Here is a 23,675-nt window from a genome sequence, read left to right as displayed (position 1 = left end):
CAATATTGAAGATTACGTATTAACTAATTCTGACATCTGTCAAGAATACGCAAATGCGGTTATTATGAAATTATCCGGTTTAGAAATAAATTGAAACATATGTATTCTGAAGTAATCGTAGTTTTTTTTTACCAAACAAGTTGTACGTGGTACTTTTTGAACTTTTTTTGAAACATTTTAAGGTTAGCCAAAATTCTCATAGGTATCATCTCCAAGTTGTAAGGACATCTTTCAACGTGGCGACCCATCCCGCGCCCGCGCGTCCGAATGGGTCGAAACGGACAAAAACTCGACCCAGCGCGCGGACCCATCCATAAAACGGATGGCCGCGGCGTCCGGGACGACCCAAAACCGGTCCAAATCTGGACCGTGTTTGCGTGGCCGCGGACACCAATCGCTGGCCGCTCGCGTCCTCCCCTTGTCCTTCCCTGGTCCGCCTATCTGCCTCCCAAAACACAGCCCACTCGCACACATCTCCCACCGCTCCGCCGCCACCCCAGAACCGGCGATTTGGAAGCGCTGTCGACGCCGGCCACCGTCGTCGAGACGCCGACAAGCGGTGCGGAAGCATAGGACGTGGCCCCGCGCTTTGGCGCTGTGCTTTCGCGCCCTCGTAGCAGAGTCGGAGGATGCCTTCACCGACGTTGTTGTCCTCTCTCCGTCATGAGACCTCCCGCCGCCAGCAGCTTCGCCGTTGCCGCTTGAGGTGAGCTCTCGTGCACCGTGTTTCCAGGCCGCAAGTCAGCCGGGACGGCCATTGCCTGCAGGTCCCTACGGGCGCATTGGATGGCCTCCGCCTGCGAGGTGTTCGATGAGATGGGCGATCTAAAATTTGTCCCATTTCATCTGTAGATCATGTACAACGACGACGAGTACTTTTTCAAGAACTTCATCGGCACATCGTCAGACGAGGAGTCCGACGATGACTTTCTCATGGAGGTTGCGCTGATCATCCACGAGCACAATGTCTCGCAGATCCCCGTGTACCTGGGGTCATTGCTGGGGCGCGCGGCCTCCTTGGACTGCGAAAGAGAACGCGGCCACGACATGCTCTTCAACGACTACTTCTTCCACAAGGCATTATTCACGCCGGTCATGTTTCGCCGTTGTTTTTGGATGTCCAGACCGTTGTTCACCCGGATAATGGATGGCGTCATGGTCTACGGCAACTACTTCTGCGCCAAAGTGGATGCAATTGGCAAGGTAGGCCTCTCTTCGTATCAGAAATGCACGGCAGCGATTAGGATGCTCGCATATGGTGTTGCCGGTGATTTCATAGATGAGTACATGCGCATGAGCGAGTCAAGCTGCTTGGAAGCGATGTACAAGTTCTGCAGAGCAGTGATCGGTGTGTTCGGAGAACAATATCTGCGGCAACCTAATGCAGAGTATACAACCCGTCTGTTGTCAATCAACGCTTCCAGGGATTTCCTGTGATGCTTGGTAGCATAGACTGCATGCACTGGGAGTGGAAGAACCGCCCCTTTGGTTGGCAGGGGGCGTACATCGGTCTTCTGATGGGTGCAGAATGATTCTTGAAGCTATTGCTTCACATGACACAAGGATTTGGCGCTTATTCTACGGAATGGCCGGTTCGCACATTGACATCAATGTGCTGCAACGCTCTCCGGTGTTTGAAAGGCTAGCGTACGGTCAGTCCCCTGATGTGGATTTTGAGATAAATGATCACCACTAAAACAAGGGGTACTACCTTGCTGATGGTATCTATCCACCTTGGGCTACACTCGTGAAGACAATCCGGCGTCCCAACTCAGAGCAGGAGGCAAGGTTTGCCAAAGAGCAAGAGGCAGCCCGGAAAGATGTCGAGCGGGTGTTTGACATTCTCCAAGCTTGTTGGGCTATCGTCAGGCATCCTGCTAGAGCTTGGAGTGTGCAAACTCCATGGGAGGTGATGACCAGTTGTGTAATCATGCATAACATGATTGTTGAGGTAGAGCAGGATGATTTACTGTTTGATAATGAGTGGATGGCCAGAGAGAGTTGGTTACTCCTTAAGGTGGTCCAGCATCATTCCAGGATATCTTTCATGTGCACCACGGAATTCGGGATCTAGTTGTACACAACCAGCTCCATGCTGATTTGGTTGAGCACATGTGGGCGCATGTTGGCAACAATGCTGCAAACAACAACAATGAAGAAAATCCCGAAGAAAACAATGTCTAGACTATTTGTATCATTTTACATTTTTATTTGAATAATACTTTATCATTGAATACGTGGACAATAATCTTATGTAATAATTCTTGAGATTTATATATTTTTATGATTTTTTATGCTTTTATTGTGAATTTAGACGTAAATAGTAACTTCTATGACCGCGACCCAAATCTAGTCGCGTTGGGCGCAGCGCGCGACTCAAACGGACATGCGAACGCGGGGCTTCGTCCGTGTGTTCGCGCGACCATCCAAACGGTCTAAAATGGACGGCCCAACGCCGACGCGTTCGTTTAGGTCACCGCGTTGGCGATGCCCTAAACACTGGAAATTGATATTTTGTTGGAAAAACAACTGTACATATGAGTGAGTATCATATCCAAACTGATGATTTACATGTACAAACCGTGTGGTAGTTCTGCTGACCTCAATTATGTCGATGCTTTACATATGAACACAGTTCTTGTACTAGACCACAGATTTGTAATTGACGCAGTGAATATTGTTTGTTCAACCTGTCAATTGTATTGAGATCTTGCTTACATTGCATGTTTCCCTGAACATGCCATGCACATTTTATGGATTGCTTACTTTATGGATTGCTTTCTATGAATTAACCAATTTTACATAGAATGTGTTTTGTACCAGTATGTCCCAATAACCAAGCAGACATAGCGTGTAATTGCGGAAATGCAACCGTGAAAGCTGATATGGGGCATATAAAGTAGAAATCTCAGCCCTTGCATGGCATAGGGATGTCTACTCGTGGGTTCCATATATTTGACTACTCACTCTACAAGATTCACTTCTCCGAAGCACAACTTTCCGTTAACAAATGCAAATGAGTTTTTGTTTTCATATTCGACTTCTCGCGACGAGCTCTTCAAAATGAGTCTAATATTTAATATTTTAAAATTTATTATGTAAACTGCATCTATAGAGTGGACATGTAGTCCGGACACTATGTTCATGTAGTCTTGCACTGGTTTTATAAAGTCCTTCCAAGCTTGTTTGAACAGTACATGCAGTATTGTCAAGAGTATTTCTGTTTTTACACACATGACAACTGTAGTTTCTTTTTTCAGTGGGAACCATTGACCTGAATCTCGAGGAAACCTGAATAGGAAGAGTGGTCGTGATATATATCACCTCTGCCCTAGATCAGCCGCACCATCTGCATGTCCGGGTAATTGTTCTTACCTACCAAGAATTGCTTGTAGCTATCTATGTATAATAACTGAGGTATTTGGTTTGTAATTGTCTCTTTAGCAATCATAATTGAATGTTCACTAAATATGTTTAGTTACTAACATTTCTTGATTGCTAAATAATTTTCATCACTAATATTTGTTTTGTTACTAAAAATATTTCACGGCGCCAATATTTGCTTGGTAACTGAATAATTTGGGTCGCTAACATTTGCTTTGTTATTAAATACTTTCGGCCACCAACCGTTGCTTGGTGACTATTAATATTACTTTTTTCTATTTAAACTCAGTGCTGGCCTTCAGAAACAAGTAGTAGAAATCATGATGCAACCAAGGTATGTTGATGAAATTAGACACCAACATTTGATCTCTAGTAAACAAGTACCCTGGTCACCCCTAGCCACTTGTGGATATCCCCTAAACCAAACAGCCCCTAAAGGTATTTTTTTCGAAATGGGGGAAATATCGCTCTAGCTGCTGCATCCAAGCGATCAGCCCCTAAAGGTATGTTTTCTAGCATTGAGTTTGAGTGGCCGAAATTTCTTCGGTTTAACCACCCTAAGGGCCCAACCACAAAGCCTTTCAACTAAGGGTCTTTGGCCCTATCGACACCACCCTGGCCTCTGCCAAAGACATCACCAATTTCTTTCGGGTTGATCGCTCTAAGGGCTAAGAGCGCCAAATAGTGATTGGTCGATCTCATATCATTGTGGTGATGTTACATATATCACACTATTCGTGCAGAAAAATTGACCATAATGACGAAGGAGGCAAGGGAATGGAAGAGAAAACTATGCCACAAAAGAGACTAGAGGTTGGTGCGTGCTGAGAAGGTACTTGCATGCAAGCATCCACGAGGTTGTATAATAAATCTCTAAAAGGCAATGATAATATCTGACGTAATGGAGTGGAGAACCGAAGACATCCTCCAATAACACAACAAAAGACAAGACCTTTGCGTGAAAGTATTGAAGTTAATTACCAAAACCAAGGCCAACATCGGATTGGGGCCTTACAGTTGCCCCCGCATTGTTCCGGAGAAAGACAAAACATGCGAAGGCGAGAAAATGAACGAACACCGGCGTTTTGTGGATCAGCAGGAACAACTCTGTCCTGATTCGTGTGCGCCTCGTGCGGTCTTGACTCCTGACGTAACACCCGTTCTTCAGATTTTGGGGGATGGAGTTTGATTAGACCATTTTGCACAAGGGTAATGGCACAATTTTTCTTCTCTCATATACTTCTATGAATCATTTGTCCATTCGGTAGAATAATCGTGGACAAAGACTCCAAGTAAGAACAAATCTATTTCTTCTTTTCCTTTGTTCGCTTGTCCAATTAATCTTCTCTTCCTTTGTTCGCCCATCCAATTAATCGAGAGCATTTGATAAAAAAACTCAAAAACTTCAAATTTCCATGCAATTTTTTTCCAAAAACATTGGGCACGTGCATATAAATGTGTTGTACGTATTTAAGTGTAAATTTATGTAGAATTGTATTATAACATGTGACCGATATAAAAATGACGAATGTGAAGGCCAAAAGGGAATTTCTAATGCCAATTTTGAACCACAATTTTGTGAAATTATACTTTACTAGAAATCATATTTATGTATGTACACAAACATTGAGTTTCTTTTTAGAACATTTAAATTGTTTATTTATTTTGAAAATACCGGGCTCACTGTAGCCATGGTTCCGTAATGTCAGCACTCTAGCTAGAAGACTAAAGATTCTAGGAGCAAGCAGGTTAAGATGGTTGTTGGTGCGGTACAGTGGTAGTGGTTGGATGGGCAGTGACCCTGTCAGCTTGATCACGACCGATCGATTGGTAGCGAGAGCATGGCATACGTGCACACCGGCCAGCCGCAACGGTCGTACGCTATACATAGCGAACGAATCAGGACTAATTGAGAAACATGGCATGGCATACATCCATACCACTAGTAAGAACAAACATGGAAATGTCGCTCAATCCCTGGAAATTAAACATCTTTTGCAGGTAGTTACGCTACGCAGGACAACAAACATGGCATACATCCATACCACTAGTAAGAACAAACAGAGAGGCAGGAAGAGTGAGGAGATGAAGAAGACAAAGGGAGGAGGGAGGCGATGGATAAGAAACCAGGTCGGCCTGTATAGGTAGCTAGTTAGCCAGTGGTGATGTGTACTCCGATGACGATGACGAAGAGGGCGATGAGCGCGAAGTAGATGATGGCGTGGACGAGGATGGCCATGGCGCTGGTGTGCATGTTGCCGAACTCCACGATGTGGTGCTTCCCCGGCAGCTGCAGCAGCAGCCCCGGCGAGAGCAGCACGAACAGCACCACCGCGATCACCACCGGACCCCAGTCCGACATGCTCGACGAGGAAGTGGAGGAGGAAGAAGGTGATGGAGCAGAGGAGAGGAAAATGGGAGGATGGTGTGACTGAGGAGGCGAGGAAGTTGTGGTGGTCGAGGGGAGATGGAAGGGGCTTTCACTGGATTTTGGCCTTCGGTTCGGCAGGTGGCCTCTCGCACTCTCGCTTTCTAGCAACTCCTTCCAGTTCTCCTATTCTAATCACACGTACTGCACTTTGCTTCCGAAAAGAAATCATCTTTAATTAGTTCATAAGTAATGATAATTCCTTGCATGAGATGTTTTACTAGGTTTTCTTATTGTGATTTGCTAGCTAGCTAAGTGATTGATTGGACAAGTAGAAAATGACCACTCTTGGCGGTTTCTTGATTGATTTATACCATCCTAGCACGAGAGTGAAGTCTGTGGACGCTTCTCTTCCATCCTCTGTTCCTCGGGTTGCTCCTCAGTCCTCTCCCGTCGTCCGGCCGGCCCTACATCATTCCTGAACCTGCCGAGTCATGGGTCGTCGGCGGGAACAGCTCCTTCGTGTGCGCCTCACGCGGGCTCGACTCGTCCCGCAACGCCACTTCTCCAGATTCAGTGAGATAGCGTTTGATCACGCGATTCTGCACAAAGGTGATAGTACACATTTTTTCCCCTATTATTCTCTTATGAACCATTTGGGCATCTATCTATACCTAATAATAAAGGAGCTAAGGTTTCTGCCAAAATTTTCGTCCAACAATTTTTTGGACGGTTTTGCCCTCCCACTAAATCGCATAATACTGCACACTGCCACGGTACCGGTTCATTGCATCTCTATTTCGTGTTTCTTTTGTTTTTCTCACCGGGTCGCCGCCGGCTGCGCTCGACTAGGATCTGCTCCCGCGCTGTCCCCGAGGCGTCGCCGCACCAGTGCTGCCGTTCCCGCAGCTCCCCGTGCACCATCGTAGGCATCCGCTCATCCAATTTCCCTAACGGCTGACGCCATTAACTCGATCTCCGGCCTCCACCGCTGGCCCAGGTCCGCCGAACCGGAGCGAAGATTTTGGGGACAAAGCGCTAGAGAGATGGAGAGCCGACCACAAACTAATGCAGCCGTCTGCGGGCTCCACTTCGCCGTCGCCGGTTGCCAAAGCTCGCTTCTCCTCGCCCTGATCTTCGTCGCAGCGGCCGCCTTCCTCCCAGTAGCTGAGCGCCCTGGGCCGATTTTAGGGAAAAAACTCGACCAGATACATACTACCGGAGAGAGAGAGAGAGCGCTGGCTGGAAGGTTCTCCCGCTAAGCCACATCCTCCGGTGCAAGGGGACTTCCCTCAGATTTTGCTCAAGCCTCACGGCGAGGGTGCCTGCGGCACTATGGCAAACGAATCAACTCATTCGTGAGGATCTCTGTACCAGACGCAGGATAACGATGGAGAACCTTACCTCTCTGGAAACATTTAATTTTCCTCTTCCTCTCCACCGCGTCCGTTTCCACACGACAACGCACGCGACGCCGTCGAGCGTCCGCAGGGGCGTGCGACGCCGGGCGCTAGCGCACGGAACTCGCCGCGGCCACATCCCGGCGCAGCCGTGTCCCTCGCCGCGGGTCAACGCCGCCCGCCACCCACGCGGGCTTCTCCCTGCCAAGGCCTCGCGCGACGCCATCGAGCGTCCGCAAGGGCGCGGGCGCACGGAACTCGCCGCGGCCACATCCCGACTCAGCAGCGTCGCTCAACGCGGGTCAACGCCGTCGGCCGCCGGCCGCCCAAGCGGGCTTCGCCACTGCCAAGGCCCGCACAACCTCGAGACACCCCGCTTCGTCCGCGAGTAGAAGAAGAATCGGTGGCTTCGTTCGCGAGCACGTGGATCATGGGCAAGGGCGCCGTCGAGCGCTCCGACGAGCGTCTCGCAGGGGCGCGGGCGCGGTTCGGACCATCGCTTGTTTGGTCAGGCACCCATCAGGCTCACGGGATATCTCACTGTCATCGCTGTGCGTCGGCCGTGCCGGCGGCCCAATTAACTAGCCAAGAGCACGGGACAAATTATCGCTCAACATCTTAATACACATATATTAAGTCTCGATTAGTCCCACCTCGCTTCCGTATGAGGAGTCCCACCGGTTTATATGCCTAATTTTTCTAGGTTGCAACAAGCCACAACAAGAAGCAGAATCATTGTATGGTTGAAGATCTAATGTGGTAGCGGGATTAAAAGAGAAATTGCACGGAAGAAAATCGAGGAATTGCACGCCGGTTCCATGAAAGAGGAAAACGGATTACGGAAGGAAGAAGAAGAAATTGCAGAACAAAAAAATGTAGGCTGTGGGGTGGTGAGAAAGATAAGGAAGGAGGCGATAAATGGTGGGCAGGGGCCGACTCAGATCAGATGTGTGAATAAGCGCGCGCTCGGTTGTAGGCAGCTCGGGATCTCCCGCCCATAGATCACGGAGCTGTGAGTTTCACAGCGGACTCGATTCTCACGGTGTGGGACGAGAGGAGAGCATAGGAGAGGAAGCGGCATGGCGAATGAAAATAGGAGGGCTTTTTTTTCCGTCGGTACTGAAATGAGCGGTTTTCTACCGCTGAGCTGTTTCGTTGCTGCTCTGCTATTGAAGTAGAAGAGCTATTGCTACTGAAATTTGTTGAAAAAACATTTGTTGTTATTTATCTAAATTGTAAATTTTAAATTCACAATATATTTTAACAATTCTGCCAAGATTTTAAATTAAAGGTTCAGTAACCAAATACAAACTAAACGTTGTCGAAACAGAAAACATTCAAGATTCAGAGAGACTACAGTGGTAATGTTGTTCCAACTTGAAAATAGCAAATATTCCCGAATAGTAATTTTGGGTTGTTGGTTCCAATAGTAAATTTCTACATGAATTAAAAATAGTAATGAAAAGGAAACCGTAGCAACGCACGGGTATTTTCCTATTATATATAAAAGCATAAAACGGAGGTCTAAAATAGAGACACCACGTTAATCCACATCATCATAAATATTTTTAACTATTAGATCTGTAATTTACGGCTAGGATATAGTGAAAAATTACGTAACTATTTTGTTCATCTAGACTATTTACGTGTCAAAGAAAAAAATAAAGACGTGTAAACTTGCTACACCAGGAGAGTCCATGCATGCCTCTCAAAAAAAAGGAGTCCGTGCATGCTACTCCAAAACAAAAGAGAACGTGTATCACATAAAAAAAAAACAGAACACGTACGATGGTACAAATAGAAACGTGAAACTCCATTTATGGGTGTGCATCAGGCAAGAGATATGCCAAGAGATATACGCGTATCATATACGCTGATGGCACAATATGCAAAAGGTTGCACGGTAGAGATATAATGATCAGTCTAATCAATAAATTTGGTTGCTATATATTTACCTATCCCAACAAATATGTTAAGGTAATTTTTTACCGAAAACATCAATGTTGTGTCAACAAAAGCCTATTTCAAAAAATAATAACGGTAGACTGAAATCGTTGTACTTACATAATTGTAATTAACCAATAACAATGTGATCTACGCTAATAATAACATTTGATAAAGAGAAAAAGGGAAAAACATCCGACTGTCGATGTGACACACTTTTTGAAAAATAATATATTATAACTGCTAGACTTTTATAACTTGATTAAAAAAGAGTTATTAGACCTTTGGTCGGTTAAATCTATTTCCGCCTATCACGTGTGTTTTAGCACCGTCCACACATTTGTTAAGACCTAGCCTTAGCACATTGTATTGTGACTACCCCATGAGAAAATCAGTAATTGTTCCTCCCGCTTCCATGGGAAAATCGGTCTGCCACCAATAGAAAATCATCAAAGAAATCAACCTGGCAACGATCTAACAGTATTCCTCCCGTCATCGTGGGACGGCCAAACAAAGAACACCACGTGCTTTGCCCTTAGACTTGGTAGCAGAGGTTCCTTGGTTTCCATCGAGAATGCAAATCATAAGGCATTATTCTCATGGACTGCTATCAAGGAAATTGAAATGTGATGTGGCTTGATTAAGCTATCGGTGGATGAATCATTAATCACAATAGTGAGGAGGCAAAACAATCGGTAGTTAGATATGGTTACGCTGAAGAAAAAATTCACCCTACATGCAAAGTTTATGTCTCCACACATTACATGATTATAAAAAGTTGAAGTTTGGCACATCTAGAAATTATAAATTATGGCATGAAAATTAAGGTACATGTGTGCCCAGACCGTTACATTGGAAAAGCTGAAGTTTGTGTGTACATGAAATATATGTTTATCTTTGAATACCAAGCTACATGTTTCAAATAGATACAACCTGATGATTTTGTTTTCGAGTTTAGGTATTTGAAGCATGTAGTATGCAATAAGTAGATGTACTAAGTTAATTAATTTCAAATATGTTTATCTTCAAATTATCTTCATATCAAATATGTTGTGTATTTTGTAATATAGAAGGTAATAGAAAGGGGAAATCAGCATTTTGATTTTTTTTTTTTGGAAATTGTCATACTAAAGTTGATGCTCTTGCATTTGCGAGGGCCACCTTGCTAGTTCGGTAGAACAATTGTAGACAAGAGAACGCACCGCGCTTCTAGGCAGCTCCCTCATGGCGGCCACCGCACGCAACGTGTTCGACGAAATGGGGTGTGCCGGGATCGCCATGAATACGCACATCTGCAACGCGCCCAGGACGTGTGCCTCAAGGCCGGGACGCCACGCGCCCAGGAGCTCATGACGAGGATGGACGCGGCTGGCGTGCAGCTGGACTGCTTCTCCTTCAACATTGTGCGCGCTCTACATCACGCAGGGAATGCAGCACGAGGCGATGTGCGTGCCGGAGTGGATGAGCTAGGAAGGCGGCGAGACAGATATCGGTACCTGAAACACCATGATCCACCCGGTGTGTAAGGAGGGGAAGATGAAGGAGGCGTCCCTGGCTCCCAGCTCGACAGGCAGCTCCACAGGGACATGGTGGATGCGAGCGCAGATGCAGTGCTGCTACTTCCCGCCTTCCTGGTGAACTTAAAACAAGAGGCCTTCCACCAAATAAATCAGTATATAGGTCTCTGATGATTATCTGATCCAAAGGCTTTGCAAGAAGGGGCTGGCTGATCTTGCATAAAGGTTTAAAATACTACTGTACTTCATCAGATGCAAGGCAAAGGTTTAGAAGCCTACTGTCTTCTCTTGTGTATGTCTGTATGCTACACTTTCATACGCACAGCTGACTGCAGGAAAGCTGGCTGCTTCTCTGGATACACTGAACGAGATGGCTGCTTCTTTGGATACATATGGATTTGTTATGGGGATCATCAAGGCCTGCACTAGGGAACGGGGAGTTGCCTGCGCCTGCAAAATGAAAATCAGAACTCAGAGGGCTTATACACTTGTCGCAGTTTCATGCACTGTTACGCATATGTTCCCTGCCTTTTTGATGGTCATATGTTCCCTGCCTGGATCTTCCATAATGCAAGGGTACGGAATACACTTTGATAATTCATGGCATCTCTTTCGCTATCAGTTTACTGTAAATATCAATCTTGTGTATTTACTTTATGTTTCTAAACCTGTTTTCATGTGTCCTGTTAATTGGAACCACATCCTGTTATTGGTGAAGGTTGCAAGAACATGCTCCTGGCATTTCCATGTCTCGTTTACAAACCTTTTCAATAGGAGTATATCCAATGTATGTATGGGAGCAACAGAATAGTTCAGGACCTTCAGGTGGCCAAATCAACTTGTGAAAGCCAGATAGAAGTAGGACGTTTGATCTTCGGTTTGTCAAGGGATCCGCAAAGCTATCAGGTATTTGAACTCAACAAGGCATCGAATAGGCGAGCAAAATTCAGAATCTTAAGCCACATTGGGCCTCTTCTTTGCGGGAGAGATCCATTTATGTCCACATAGATTAGGACCTCTGTTTCTACATTTTCTCTTGCAAAAGAATAGGGTTAATTGGATAGATGCCGCACCGCGCTCACCTTGCAGTAACCATGCCCGCTGCTTCTACTCCCATCTGCTAAAACCCTATCCCTCTCCCTCTTCCTGCCACTGCCCCCGCCTGCTCCCTCTTGCCTACAACTCCGGCGTGTTACCACCACTGCCACGGCAGCCAGCGACGATGCTGCGGCAGAGCAGCGGGTGGCCAAGGTGCTTGAGTAGCACCGCCACCACGAGTACGACCGCACACCTAACCTGGCAGGGCCAGGTCCCTCGCTCCTTCCTGTGTCGCTTTATATTTGCTACTGTACTATTTGTGTTGAAATGAATGGATGGACCCTCTCTGCTCAGTTGGCTAGCACTGGCACTGTTGTGGTGATCTAGGGTCCTGGAGAACGCCTGCAGGGACATTGAGGAGACTGCGCCATTCGCGGCAACAACAAAGGGTCCGTTCCTGTAGAAATCACAGAGGTTTTAATTTGTTCAGGCTGAAAATACCTTTTCTGTACTAAATTGTAGAATTTTGTGTACTTCGTGAGATGCAGATCCAAGGGTGTGCAAGAAAAGCAGGCACGGGTTCAATACACTTGAGACAGGATCGGTTACGGCATTTAAAGTCAACTTCCGAGAGTGATTTGTCACGTAGATGATAACCATGCTCGTATTTTAATCTGTTTCGCATCGTGATAGCTGAACGTGATTCTAGACCGAATGATCTGCTTCAGCCTGTAGCGACATTCATTTTCTAAATCCATGATTCTGTTCTCATCGATATAGTTTTGTTTCTCTTCTTATGAAATAACTGAGCATTTCCAGGCCCATCCATAATTCAAAAGAACTGCACAAACTGAGGCAAGACCATCTGAATGCGGGCTAATTTTGTGCATAAATCAACCATGTAATAGCTAACTTTTGACATCAACATCGCACAGTCAGTTGATACGATTGTTGTTGTCAACGCAATCGTGATTCATCCAGTTCGAACAAGTTGAGGTTCATGAACACTGAATTTCATGTATCTTTGTATCATTGCACCTTCAACTCGTGAAATGCTTTCATTTGGTTTCAACTCTTTGGAGAACCTACCGATAGTGATGTTCACCTTCTTGGCAGAGTAAAGTGACATTGTATATTTATTTCTTCAGATTATCATCATTCGAATGCAATTTCCCTATTTTGACGTCCTCTATTCTTCACAGGTAATTCAGGCTTGGTATGTCATGGGAAGGCTAGGAGCAGAAGATGAAGAGCAATGCATTATGCACTATTGTATCTACAAATTAATTTTCATATTATATGAGATGTCCTTTGAATTTCGAAAAAAATACATGCACTATTATTGTAATGTGCAGACCACCTCCGCTTCCTTTTCTTTTACATTATTTGTGAACCATGTTTGGCATGGTTTTTTTGACCGGGGCTACGGCGGGTTTAGCTCGACACCTAATTGATAAGATCTTAGACAAGAAATTTCATGTTTCATAGTAGTATTAACGATTCTCTATCAACTGGTTACAACTGCGCACACTTGGGTAATACAATCTTGTACATGTTTCCTCTTTTCTATGCTAGTTATTTATTTCCCTATCTCTTTTGGAGTTGTGATTGTGTCAATTTGCTTTCAGTTGGCCAAATCAATGCTGGACTTTGATGGAGCTTCTGCTGTAATGTGTTCATCTTTCCATGATATCAGTGATGTTGAGTTTCAAGACATGGGGCAGGAGTATGGTAAGGATGGGAAACACTCAATAATTCTGAACCTTATAAAGGTATTTATGCTATTCTGATAATCATCATCAATTAATTATTTGGTGGACCTTGGGACTTCAGATTATCTTGGATTGGATGTACTACTGAACTGCCCTACAAGTATGCTCGGAGTAAGGCATCTCTTTCTCTCTGATACTGTACAGTATGTCTGCAGTTTTAGTTGGGAAGAAGCATCACCACTGATTTTATGGGGATATAAATTGGCACCTTAACTCCCTAGCCATGTTTTCTCAAGAAAAAAATCTAGAGCTGAATCCGAGCTGTGAGACTAACCGAGACTGATTCTAGAACCAGCTAGCTGTTTGTAGACCTTTCTAAAGGAGTAGACATTATTTATTCATTTATTGTCCTGTTTTCATTGCTAGCAACATTGGCTCATAACGTACATTACGAAATGCAATAACATATTTTTCCAGATTTCATCATCGTCGTGCACCCTAACTCACCCAACCCGTCGATTTGGCCAAAACTGTAGACACTTGGGAATCAAACAAGTCGTTTCTGGCAGCAAAAAACTTGGCAACTGGAAGGAAAGAGTGGAGCACTTCAAAATATAAGAACCATCAAGTCATACTCATACATGGCTTTATTCGTTCGTAATTGAAAATACATGTGGTAGGAGCCTCACCCAGCCCCATAATTCATAGAATTTATGGTTATAGTGTTTAGCACCAAGCCAGGACATAGTCTAAGACCTGCTGGATATGGTCTGCTCGTTACGTAAATAATTTTCTTGTGGTAAAAATAATCTAGCAGAATATTTGAAGTACAAAATGCCCTTGTCTTATTTGTTTTATACAAAGAATTTTGATTTCCTGGTCCGTTGCCATTGTTCTAGTGGTTCCATTGGAAACATCAGATTGGAGCGGGCGAGGCACATCGTCCCTCCTGCTACGCAGTTTCGAATACGTCCTCCTCTTCGTCGAGGTTGGGAAGCCTGCAAACTGTGCTCGGGTCAGTGCAATGTAAGTATTCTACCTTGCATACATAGTGTGTTTTCTATGTTTTTATTAAAATAAATATGCAAAAAATTACACCATTGGTATATGTTCTGAACAACATAAACCAACACTTGAAATTTTTTGATGTTGATGAATATTCGACTCTACGAACTGTTTAGTTTGGTAATTTTATCTATAGTGCATATTCACCTTCTCGCCGGAATCCCCACTATGATCTCCATTCGATTTTGGTATGATTTATTTTTTCGAAAAGGAGGATCGTAACCCCAGCCTTTGTATCATAGTGATACATACGGCCTTGAATACAGAGAACTTGTGTTTATTGAATAATATAAGAGGCGAGTCTAGGATTGTATGGACATGATACATCTGAATTCAACATATCAAGTTGTTTGATCTTGTCATAGCTCGGTGCTCCTCTCTCTAGTATTGTCCTGAATTCATCCTATTCTCCAAACAATTGTAGTCGATATCCTGACCTTCCGCCACCACGATCGCAGCATACTATCACGGATCTCTGATAAAACCTTTAACATGCGTGGCTCATCTTCTTCCCGGCGCTTGATTTCTATCGATTTCAGCTTCTTGCACCAGAGAAAGAGTGGTCGGCTTTTTGAGGCTTCCTGTTCCTTCTTCCTCGTCTCCTTGGGCGGGGCAGCTAAAAACTGTGGTTCATGCGCAAGACTCGGTAAATGTAGAACAAATAAAAAAACGAAGGGACCAATGGAAGTGCAGTAATGACAACAACGTACAATGCAATGGTGCAATCCAAGCTTCTCCAAGTTAGGCGTGTTTAGTAGGATGCTTGTCAATATCTGGAAGGTTGTTCCAACACCACATTCTTCCAGGAGCAAAGTCTTCAAATTATGCAGCGGGGGGAATTGCAGAGATTCTTTCTTTAGCGACGCCTGATCAAAAAGGACCGAACAAATATGACTTTGATATTGTAAGAAAATCTGAGACGCCTTATATATGTTGATAGGTGTAGGTACCTCGACGGTGAAGCCGGAGAGGCGCAGGTTAGCGACGTTGGGGATGAGGGCCAGGAAGCAACACATGGACTGGACGAACAGAAGCTCCCAATAATATTGATCCCGCCGGTACTCGTATAGGCCCATGAGCTGGATCGACGCCTTGGCGAGCAGCGCCAGTGGCTCTGGGTCGGGCGCTCCGTCTTTGACGCGGCCGGCGCCCTTCCAGCCGATGTATGACAACTTGAGGAGCATGGAGGCGAGACGTGGAGCTATGATCCTGAGTGGACCAGCTTCAGAGCCGTATAAGCGTGGGCGGATGATGGTGAGGCTCGTGAGCGTGGGCGAGGCGACGACATCCATGTGCACATCGCATCTCTTTAGGTAGAGCTCCTGGAGCACAGGGCACTGCCTTCCGAGGTCCTTCCCGAAGCCGTCCATGATCCCGACACGGACGAGGCGCAGTGTCGTCAGGCGGTGGGTGAATCCGGCGGCGCTCACCGGCGATTCTGGCGTGATCGACTCGTATGGTCGCCAGGCGACGTTCCAGTAGTGGCTGCAGCGGATATCGACGGCGGCAGGGAAGTGCTGGAGGCCGCGGCGGATCCACCGGTCAGCCGCGATGCGGACGGAACCAAGGTAGATTTCTCTGTCCTTGCCTCTGGCCAGGTTCAGGCGGAAGGCGTCCAGCTGCGTCTCTGGCGGGATCGACGTCAGCAGGTGGTCGGCGAAGTCCTCGAAGCGCACCCACGAGCTGTTGACGAACTCCCGCTCGTCGAGGTCAGCGCAGGGCACGTCGCGCCACAGGTGCCTCCAGCGTCGCGAGAGCGCGCTGGTGTGCGCGGCCTGCCGTGACCCCAGGTGAGAGAGTATGCTGTGCAGGAGGCAGTCCGGCAGATCGCTCAGCCGGTCAAGGACGCGGCGGCGCTTGTTGCTTAGAGAGTCCATGCTGGGGAGTAGAGAACTCTGGGTTACGAATCCCTCAGCCGTGTTTAGAACTTTAGGTAGGAGAAGGAAGAGTACGAAGAGATGTACTCACCACAAAGACTTAGGAGAGGTATATAGATGAAGGGTCGATCAATCCGATCTGCTACGTAGGCGTGTCTGTCAAGATACGACGCCCTGTCAAAACTGTCAAGGAATGCGTGATTTTTAAAGGAATAATCTGTCGACCAAAAAACCCATCCGCCCACGATCTACATAAACCAAGGAAGGCCCTCTTCTTGCAGCCAGACCTAATGCCGTCCCAGCGAAGCCCAGCAAACCTGGCGGCCATGGACACGGAGCAAGGAACTCTCCCTCCTCAGCCGACACCGGAGGTGGACGCGGCAGGACCTATAGAAGAAGCATGTGAAATATTTCTATTTGGCGTCCTCGGAGTCATCGGCTTATTGAGCATGGGTTTGTTAATCTGGTCAATCTACCAAGAGTTCAAGTACAAGCAGCCAAACTACACCGTCGCGATCGCCGCCGTCTCCGGCCTCGACCCGACGACGGACCGGCCAGTGCTAGATCCGGAGTTCAGCCTCACCGTCAGCGTCATGCAGCGCAGCCCTATCTCGCACCGGTGCGGCGACCCCACGGGCACCGCGGTGCAGGTGAGTTACCATGGCTTCGAGCTTGCCTCCGCAGCGACGCCGCAGGTCTGCCAGACCGAGGGCACCTGGACCGTCATCGCGCGTGGGAGCCGCGTGTGGCTGCCGGGGCCGGAGATGGACAGCCTAGCGGCGGATATTCGACGCGACGCCGGGGTGTTCGATGTGGTGATCACGATCCCGAATACGGCCTCCGTGCGAGGGGACGTCTACGGGCTGGAGGTTTCATGCATGGCGAGGCGCATCGGGCAGGAACTCGGCGGCGGGGGTTTGTGCGATGTACGTGGGGTAAAATACGTGAGATCTACGAACTGAACTAACCTGGGTGTCGCTGCAACACCTGCGGAATAAATGCCAGGTGTGGCCGGAACGTGTCGCCAACACTGTGCCTTGCGGGTTAAACTTTCCGGGTTTTTTTTTTTCTTTTTCCTTAAGGATGATCTTCTGAATTTGATACCTGAAATATTTGTCTAAATCATGACAATACAAGAAACTATTGTTCTTTAATCAGTTGCTAGTGGAGTAGTAGTAGCAAGTTTGCTTAGCCACAAATAAGGCATGCACGGCATGCACCTGTACGTGCATCTACTAGTAGTAGTAGTAGTAGTTTGCTCTCTGTGAAGAGGATCAGGAAGTAGGGCAAGTGGGCAAGAGGCAAATCAGAGTTGCAGGAGATAACCAAGACTAAAAGGTGATAAGATAAACCTGAAACCTGCAGGGATAAGAGCATCTCCAACAGACACGCTAAATCGCGGCGCGCTAAACCTCAGATTCTGCGCGCGGTAAACAGCTAGCGCGCGCTGGGCCGTTTTTTCCCCCGCCGGACGCGCTAATATGCAGCGCGTGCGCGGGCGGAAAAAATCGTCCTCCGCCGGGCGCGGCAAAATACAGCACGCGCGGGCGCGGAAAACAGTTTTCTAGACTATTTTGCAATCACAATGATCAAATAATCACACATAATTCATGATCACAAATGATGTACCATAATTTAAATGGACACAAAGTGCAACATACATCACATAGTTCAAGAACGACACACAAAATGACGTAGTTCAACAATGACACACGACATATGGTTCAAATGGACAAAGTGGAACACATAATGCATATCACAAATGCATATCACATTTCCGCATTTTCCAAGTCAACACCTTCTTCTTCCTCCTCGTCATCTTGGGTTGAAGGAGGAATAGTAGCATTCATGGAAGACACGAAGCCTCCCGGTGGTGCTCCCATACTCCCATACACACCACTCACCGAGCCTCCCATGGTCCCTCCAAACACTCCTCCATAGCTTGGTCCTCCCATGCCGGCCATGCCTCCATAGCCTCCCATGCCGGCCATGCCTCCCATGCCGGCCATGGGCATGCTTCCCATGCCGGCCATGCCTCCCATGGTGGGCATGGGCATGCTTCCCATGCCGGCCATGCCTCCCATGCCTCCTCCAAACGTCGGCATGCCTCCTCCAAACATGCCTCCTCCAAACATGCCGGTAGTGAAAGTGTTCATGTTGGCTACCAACAATCTCTTTTTGGCCAACACTTCATCGCGAAGAAGGTTGATGTACTCCTTTTGCCTCTCATCCATATGGGAAGTATCCATCAAGAAAAGCTTCCTCTCCTCCTCCGCTAGGCGTGCATGCTCCTCGGTGGCTTGCCTCTTCTCCTCCTAAGCCAACTTCCTCTCCTCGTTGGCGGCAATCCTCTCCTCCAAAGCGGCTCTCCTAGCTTCAATAGCATTCATAGCCTCTTTCTCCAAGTTTCGTTGCATCTTTCTATCTTCATTTGCTTGCAACCTTGCATTTGCAATCCTTTCCATAGCCATGGCAATGTCATCATCTCCGGCCTTCTTTCCCTTCATTTCCTTGGCGGTCTTCCTACCATGCACATTCCTCCGCCCATTGTTGACAGAGTGAGGAGTGGAGCTTCTCTTCTTCCCTTCATCACTTGAATCATCATCATCGATGATTGTTGCATCACCGGTAGCATTGGCCGCCATAGTTGCCGCATCCAACTTGCCGCGCGTCTTCCACTTCTCTTCATTCCCTAGCACGTCATAGAAATGATGCAAGGTGAATGGCTTGCCAAGAATCTTGTTGCCTTTCATGTTCTTCTTTCCCACATCCCTAAACAATCCTTGAGCCATGGAGTTCTACACATATGCGGAAAAGAAAATAGATGAGCCATATGAAGTAGAACCGTATTCTTCTCATATGAGCCATATGGTGAACATAGTAGAATGACTTACCCTATCATTCTCATTAGTGCCACTTGGATTGAGAACATCGATGTTGGCTTGCACGCCCGCCCATTTTTGGCAATCGGTGTTGATACCGGACCAACGGGACCGAAGTGAGCGCATGGTTCGCTCGATCCCACTTGTGTTGTGTGTGTTGAAGTACTCCGTCATCCTCATCCAATATGTTTCTCTTGTTTGATCGGTACCGGTTGTTGGATCCATTCCAATTGTCAACCACGTCTTGCAAAGCAACTTGTCCTCCGCTATGGTGTAGTTGGCGGACCGACCGGGAGGGCGAGGTTCAATCAACCCTTCTCCTTCCTCATCTACATCCTCATATTCCTCCTCTCCATCGGCGGCTTCATCATGCATGCACGAGGATCCAACATTCATTGTCTCCATGAATATCGCATCATCGACTCTACAGTGCAATGAAATTGATTATTATACGGCTAGGTATGCATCTAAACTACAATTTGGACGAATAGTAGCGTTTTTTACCTCTCGGGCATTTCATCATGCAACGTATGTGCGTCCGCGCGGTTGCCGGACGGAGGCGCCGGCTGGTTCGTCGTCGTCGGAGGAGGAGGAGGCGCCTGGTTCGGCGTCGGAGGAGAGGCTGCGGCCGGCGGGGGACGGGCGCCTTCGCTTTCTTCAGCGGCGCGACGGCGGCGGGACCGATGTGCGGCCGTTTGTTCGACGGCGCCTTCCCCTCCTCGGCGCGGGCCGCGCATTGCAGGCGCCCTGCGCGGCCATCTGCGCGGCGGCAGCGCCTGCGTGCGGTGCCCGCGCGGCGGGACGAGAGCGCGCGCGCGGCAGCCGTTGGGTTGCCGCCGTCGGCGCCGCCGCTAGGGTTTGGCGGTGGCGCGGCGGAAGTGGCGGCGGCGGAGGGTGGGACAGAGTAGGGAGGGGTCGGTGGGTTGCCGGAGGGGTTGTCCATCGTCGGGATCGCCGGCGGCGCGCGGAGACGACAGATTGGGCGCTCGGGCGGCGACGCGGAAGAGGAAGTTTCAGCGCGGGGGATTTTTCGCGCTTGGACGAGCGTTGCCGCGCGCTGTAGCCGACGCGCCAGATATGCCGCTCCGGTTTGTGCAAAACGCCGCGCGCCCTAAAATTTTTACAGCGCCGCGCCGTTTACCGCGCCTGCTGGAGCGCCTCATTCCCTCCCGCGCGCGCTATATCGGACGTTTTTATGCCGCGCGGCCTATATAGCGCGTCTGTTGGAGATGCTCTAACAGACGCGCTAAATCGCGGCGCGCTAAACCTCAGATTCTGCGCGCGGTAAACAGCTAGCGCGCGCTGGGCCGTTTTTTCCCCCGCCGGACGCGCTAATATGCAGCGCGTGCGCGGGCGAAAAAAATCGTCCTCCGCCGGGCGCGGCAAAATACAGCGCGCGCGGGCGCGGAAAACAGTTTTCTAGACTATTTTGCAATCACAAAGATCAAATAATCACACATAATTCATGGTCACAAATGATATACCATAATTTAAATGGACACAAAGTGCAACATACATCACATAGTTCAAGAGCGACACACAAAATGACGTAGTTGAACAATGACACACGACATATGGTTCAAATGGACAAAGTGGAACACATAATGCATATCACAAATGCATATCACACTTCCGCATTTTCCAAGTCAACACCTTCTTCTTCCTCCTCGTCATCTTGGGTTGAAGGAGGAATAGTATCATTCATGGAAGACACGAAGCCTCCCGGTGGTGCTCCCATACTCCCATACACACCACTCACCGAGCCTCCCATGGTCCCTCCAAACACTCCTCCATAGCTTGGTCCTCCCATGCCGGCAATGCCTCCATAGCCTCCCATGCCGGCCATGCCTCCCATGCCGGCCATGGGCATGCTTCCCATGCCGGCCATGCGGGATGAAGAGCGCGTGCAGCAGCCGTTGGGTTGCCACCGTCGGCGCCGCCGCTAGGGTTTGGCGGTGGCGCGGCGGAAGTGGCGGCGGCGGAGGGTGGGACAGAGTAGGGAGGGGTCGGTGGGTTGCCGGAGGGGTCGTCCATCGTCGGGATCGCCGGCGGCGCGCGGAGACGACGGATTGGGCGCTCGGGCGGCGACGCGGAAGAGGAAGTTTCAGCGCGGGGGATTTTTCGCGCTTGGACGAGCGTTGCCGCGCGCTGTAGCCGACGCGCCAGATATGCCGCTCCGGTTTGTGCAAAACGCCGCACGCCCTAAATTTTTTACAGCGCCGCGCCGTTTACCGCGCCTGTTGGAGCGCCTCATTCCCTCCCGCGCGCGCTATATCGGACGTTTTTATGCCGCGCGGCCTATATAGCGCGTCTGTTGGAGATGCTCTAAGGTGAGCGGTGCGGCGCTTGTGTGTAGATTTTCCCTTCTTTCTTTCTTCTTTCGAGGTCCGGAACAACCATTCAACTTTAAAATTGTTTGCATGCTTGTTGAAAAAATAATTTGACAAGCTCTCATCGACTGTTTCTTCCAACTATTCAGTATCATCAGACTACTAAATTGAAACAAACGAACTATTTACTACTCCAAACGAATGTATATATCGGTAATCGGCTCAGTGAAAACCAAACGAATCAAATGTCCATCAGATCTTTCGATCCGTCGCACTATTTACACACAGAAATCGCGGCGAACCAGTCAAGAAACGTGCTGCAGAACGGTTCCCGCCGCCTGCCCGAGGAGGTGCAGGGCGACTGCAGCAGAGACCGGCAGGCCGCCGAGCACCAGCGCCGCCACGGCCAAGGCGACGCCGGGCCTGGTGCCCATGAGCATCAGCTGCAGCGTGCCGGCGAGCGCGGACACGTCGGAGACGTACGCCGGGTAGTAGCGCTTCTCCCACGATGCCCACCCCGGCGGCGCCTCGTAGTTGGTCTCCGCCATCCGCGCCTCCCGGATCTTCCGCCGCAGCACCGTCATGCCCTCGTCCACCAGCGCCCCGCCGTAGTGGTCCCGCTGCAAGGCGCCGCATCTCACCGTCGCCACGGCCCGCGGCCTCCTCGATTGCGGCGACAGTGCGTGGCACGGCGGCGATCCGTGACGGAGTCCAAGCCCGGCGGCCGGCCGCATGGTTTGAAGTGAGAGGGTAGACGACATCGATGGGGCGGGCTCAAGACTTGATCAGGTTTGTGGTCTCAAGAAGATGATACTACTGAGTGCTAACAAGAGTATGATCCAGGAACAGGAAGAAAGAAGCAATAGAAGTTGACGAGAAATGCAGCTCGAGTGAGACTTTTATAGGCAACGCCAACAAAGGCTCAAATTTGTAAACGCGTGATGCGTCGTTGGCGGGTTTTGGACGGTGATTTGGACGTTAATTTACTAATATTGTTTGGATCCAGCAGATGATGGAGGGGCAATCAAACCGCCATGGCTCGTGGACTCCAACTAACACCTGCCTGCCTGCCGGCCGGCCGCCGCCGTCCGCCCGGCCCCAAGGCAATCACCTATCTCGTTAACTGCAGATGATCGATGGAGTAGTCTTATGATTGAGTTGAACCATGACGACTACAAGAATATTTATATCAGTTGAAATTCTAATGCATCTCCGAACGATTTATTCACTACCGAATGTATATAGTAGGCATCTCCGATTGAGATTTGAGATTTGATACTGCTTCCTCTTTGCCATAATAATATAGTACGCATTGATTTCTGTGGAAGTCAGATTGCACTAAGTTTAACTAAGTTTATCGAGAAAATTATCTATATCTACAATGCTGAATGTATATTCTATTAAAATGTACTTCATGATGTTTTTAGTGGTGTCAATTTCATATTTTAGTTATTGACATTTTTTATATTTTTAATTAAAGTTTACACGACTTGACTTTGAAAAACACAATATAGAGGCTCATATAGAGGACATATTATACTCATTGCTTCATGATGAAGCTATTGAAGAAGATAAGGTTATTCAATGGAAGTGGTATTATTCATTCGAAGAAACCGGGACCTTCAACAATCAACACCAACGAAAGCAGAAAGAGTTGGCCACCCCCACGCTGCTGACTGTTCTCCATCGATCTGAATTCTTTTTTCGCCGTCAGGCTTGCAGTTCAACAATGTCATATGTCACCGACGTGTGTGCCGACCGATCGATGGATCGCCCAAATTAAGCACCTGGAAATTGCATTACTATCTTGCTCATGTTTATCGAGATATACATTCAAATACAAGTCTATATGCACATGCTTCTGGATTTCCGACCGTTTACCCGTTTTATATAAGGAGTAGTCTTAATGTCGAAGTAGAGGCGTCCTATCAAGCGGTCGCTGTTGAATTTCCCACTTGATCATCGTATGATTAAGCACGACGCGTAACGTGCGATGTCTACGCGTCCGTGCAATTCGCGGTGATTCACGGAAAGGGATATAGGAAGCTGCGAGACAAGGGTGTCAAGCCGTAAATTAAGTGTAACAAGGAGGGCGCCAGCTGATGGTAGCTTGATCTAACTCAACGCAGCCTGTGAATTGTGACGTCGATCGTCTCGA

General features: G+C 48.1%; 2 protein-coding genes across 2 annotated transcripts; both read right to left on the bottom strand.

Annotated features, from left to right (window-relative positions):
- Positions 1-5,308: 5,308 nt before the first annotated feature.
- Positions 5,309-5,867, bottom strand: LOC124666606. Its single transcript, XM_047203943.1, has one exon. The coding sequence runs from the start codon at positions 5,744-5,746 to the stop codon at positions 5,537-5,539; it is 210 nt and encodes a 69-aa protein (XP_047059899.1). The 5' UTR covers positions 5,747-5,867; the 3' UTR covers positions 5,309-5,536.
- A 15,709-nt stretch (positions 5,868-21,576) lies between these two features.
- LOC124664216 lies at positions 21,577-22,278 on the bottom strand. The gene has a single exon (XM_047201789.1). The coding sequence runs from the start codon at positions 22,276-22,278 to the stop codon at positions 21,823-21,825; it is 456 nt and encodes a 151-aa protein (XP_047057745.1). The 3' UTR covers positions 21,577-21,822.
- Between the last annotated feature and the right edge of the window lie 1,397 nt (positions 22,279-23,675).

Source organism: Lolium rigidum, chromosome 6, assembly GCF_022539505.1.
Source record: "Lolium rigidum isolate FL_2022 chromosome 6, APGP_CSIRO_Lrig_0.1, whole genome shotgun sequence".
Classification (NCBI taxonomy): Eukaryota; Viridiplantae; Streptophyta; class Magnoliopsida; order Poales; family Poaceae; genus Lolium; species Lolium rigidum.
This window is presented reverse-complemented; position numbering and strand designations above follow the sequence as displayed.

Excerpts from the sequence above, each read along its gene's own strand:
- LOC124666606 (XM_047203943.1), bottom strand. The coding sequence starts at position 5,746 with ATGTCGGACTGGGGTCCGGTGGTGATCGCGGTGGTGCTGTTCGTGCTG.
- LOC124664216 (XM_047201789.1), bottom strand. The coding sequence starts at position 22,278 with ATGTCGTCTACCCTCTCACTTCAAACCATGCGGCCGGCCGCCGGGCTT.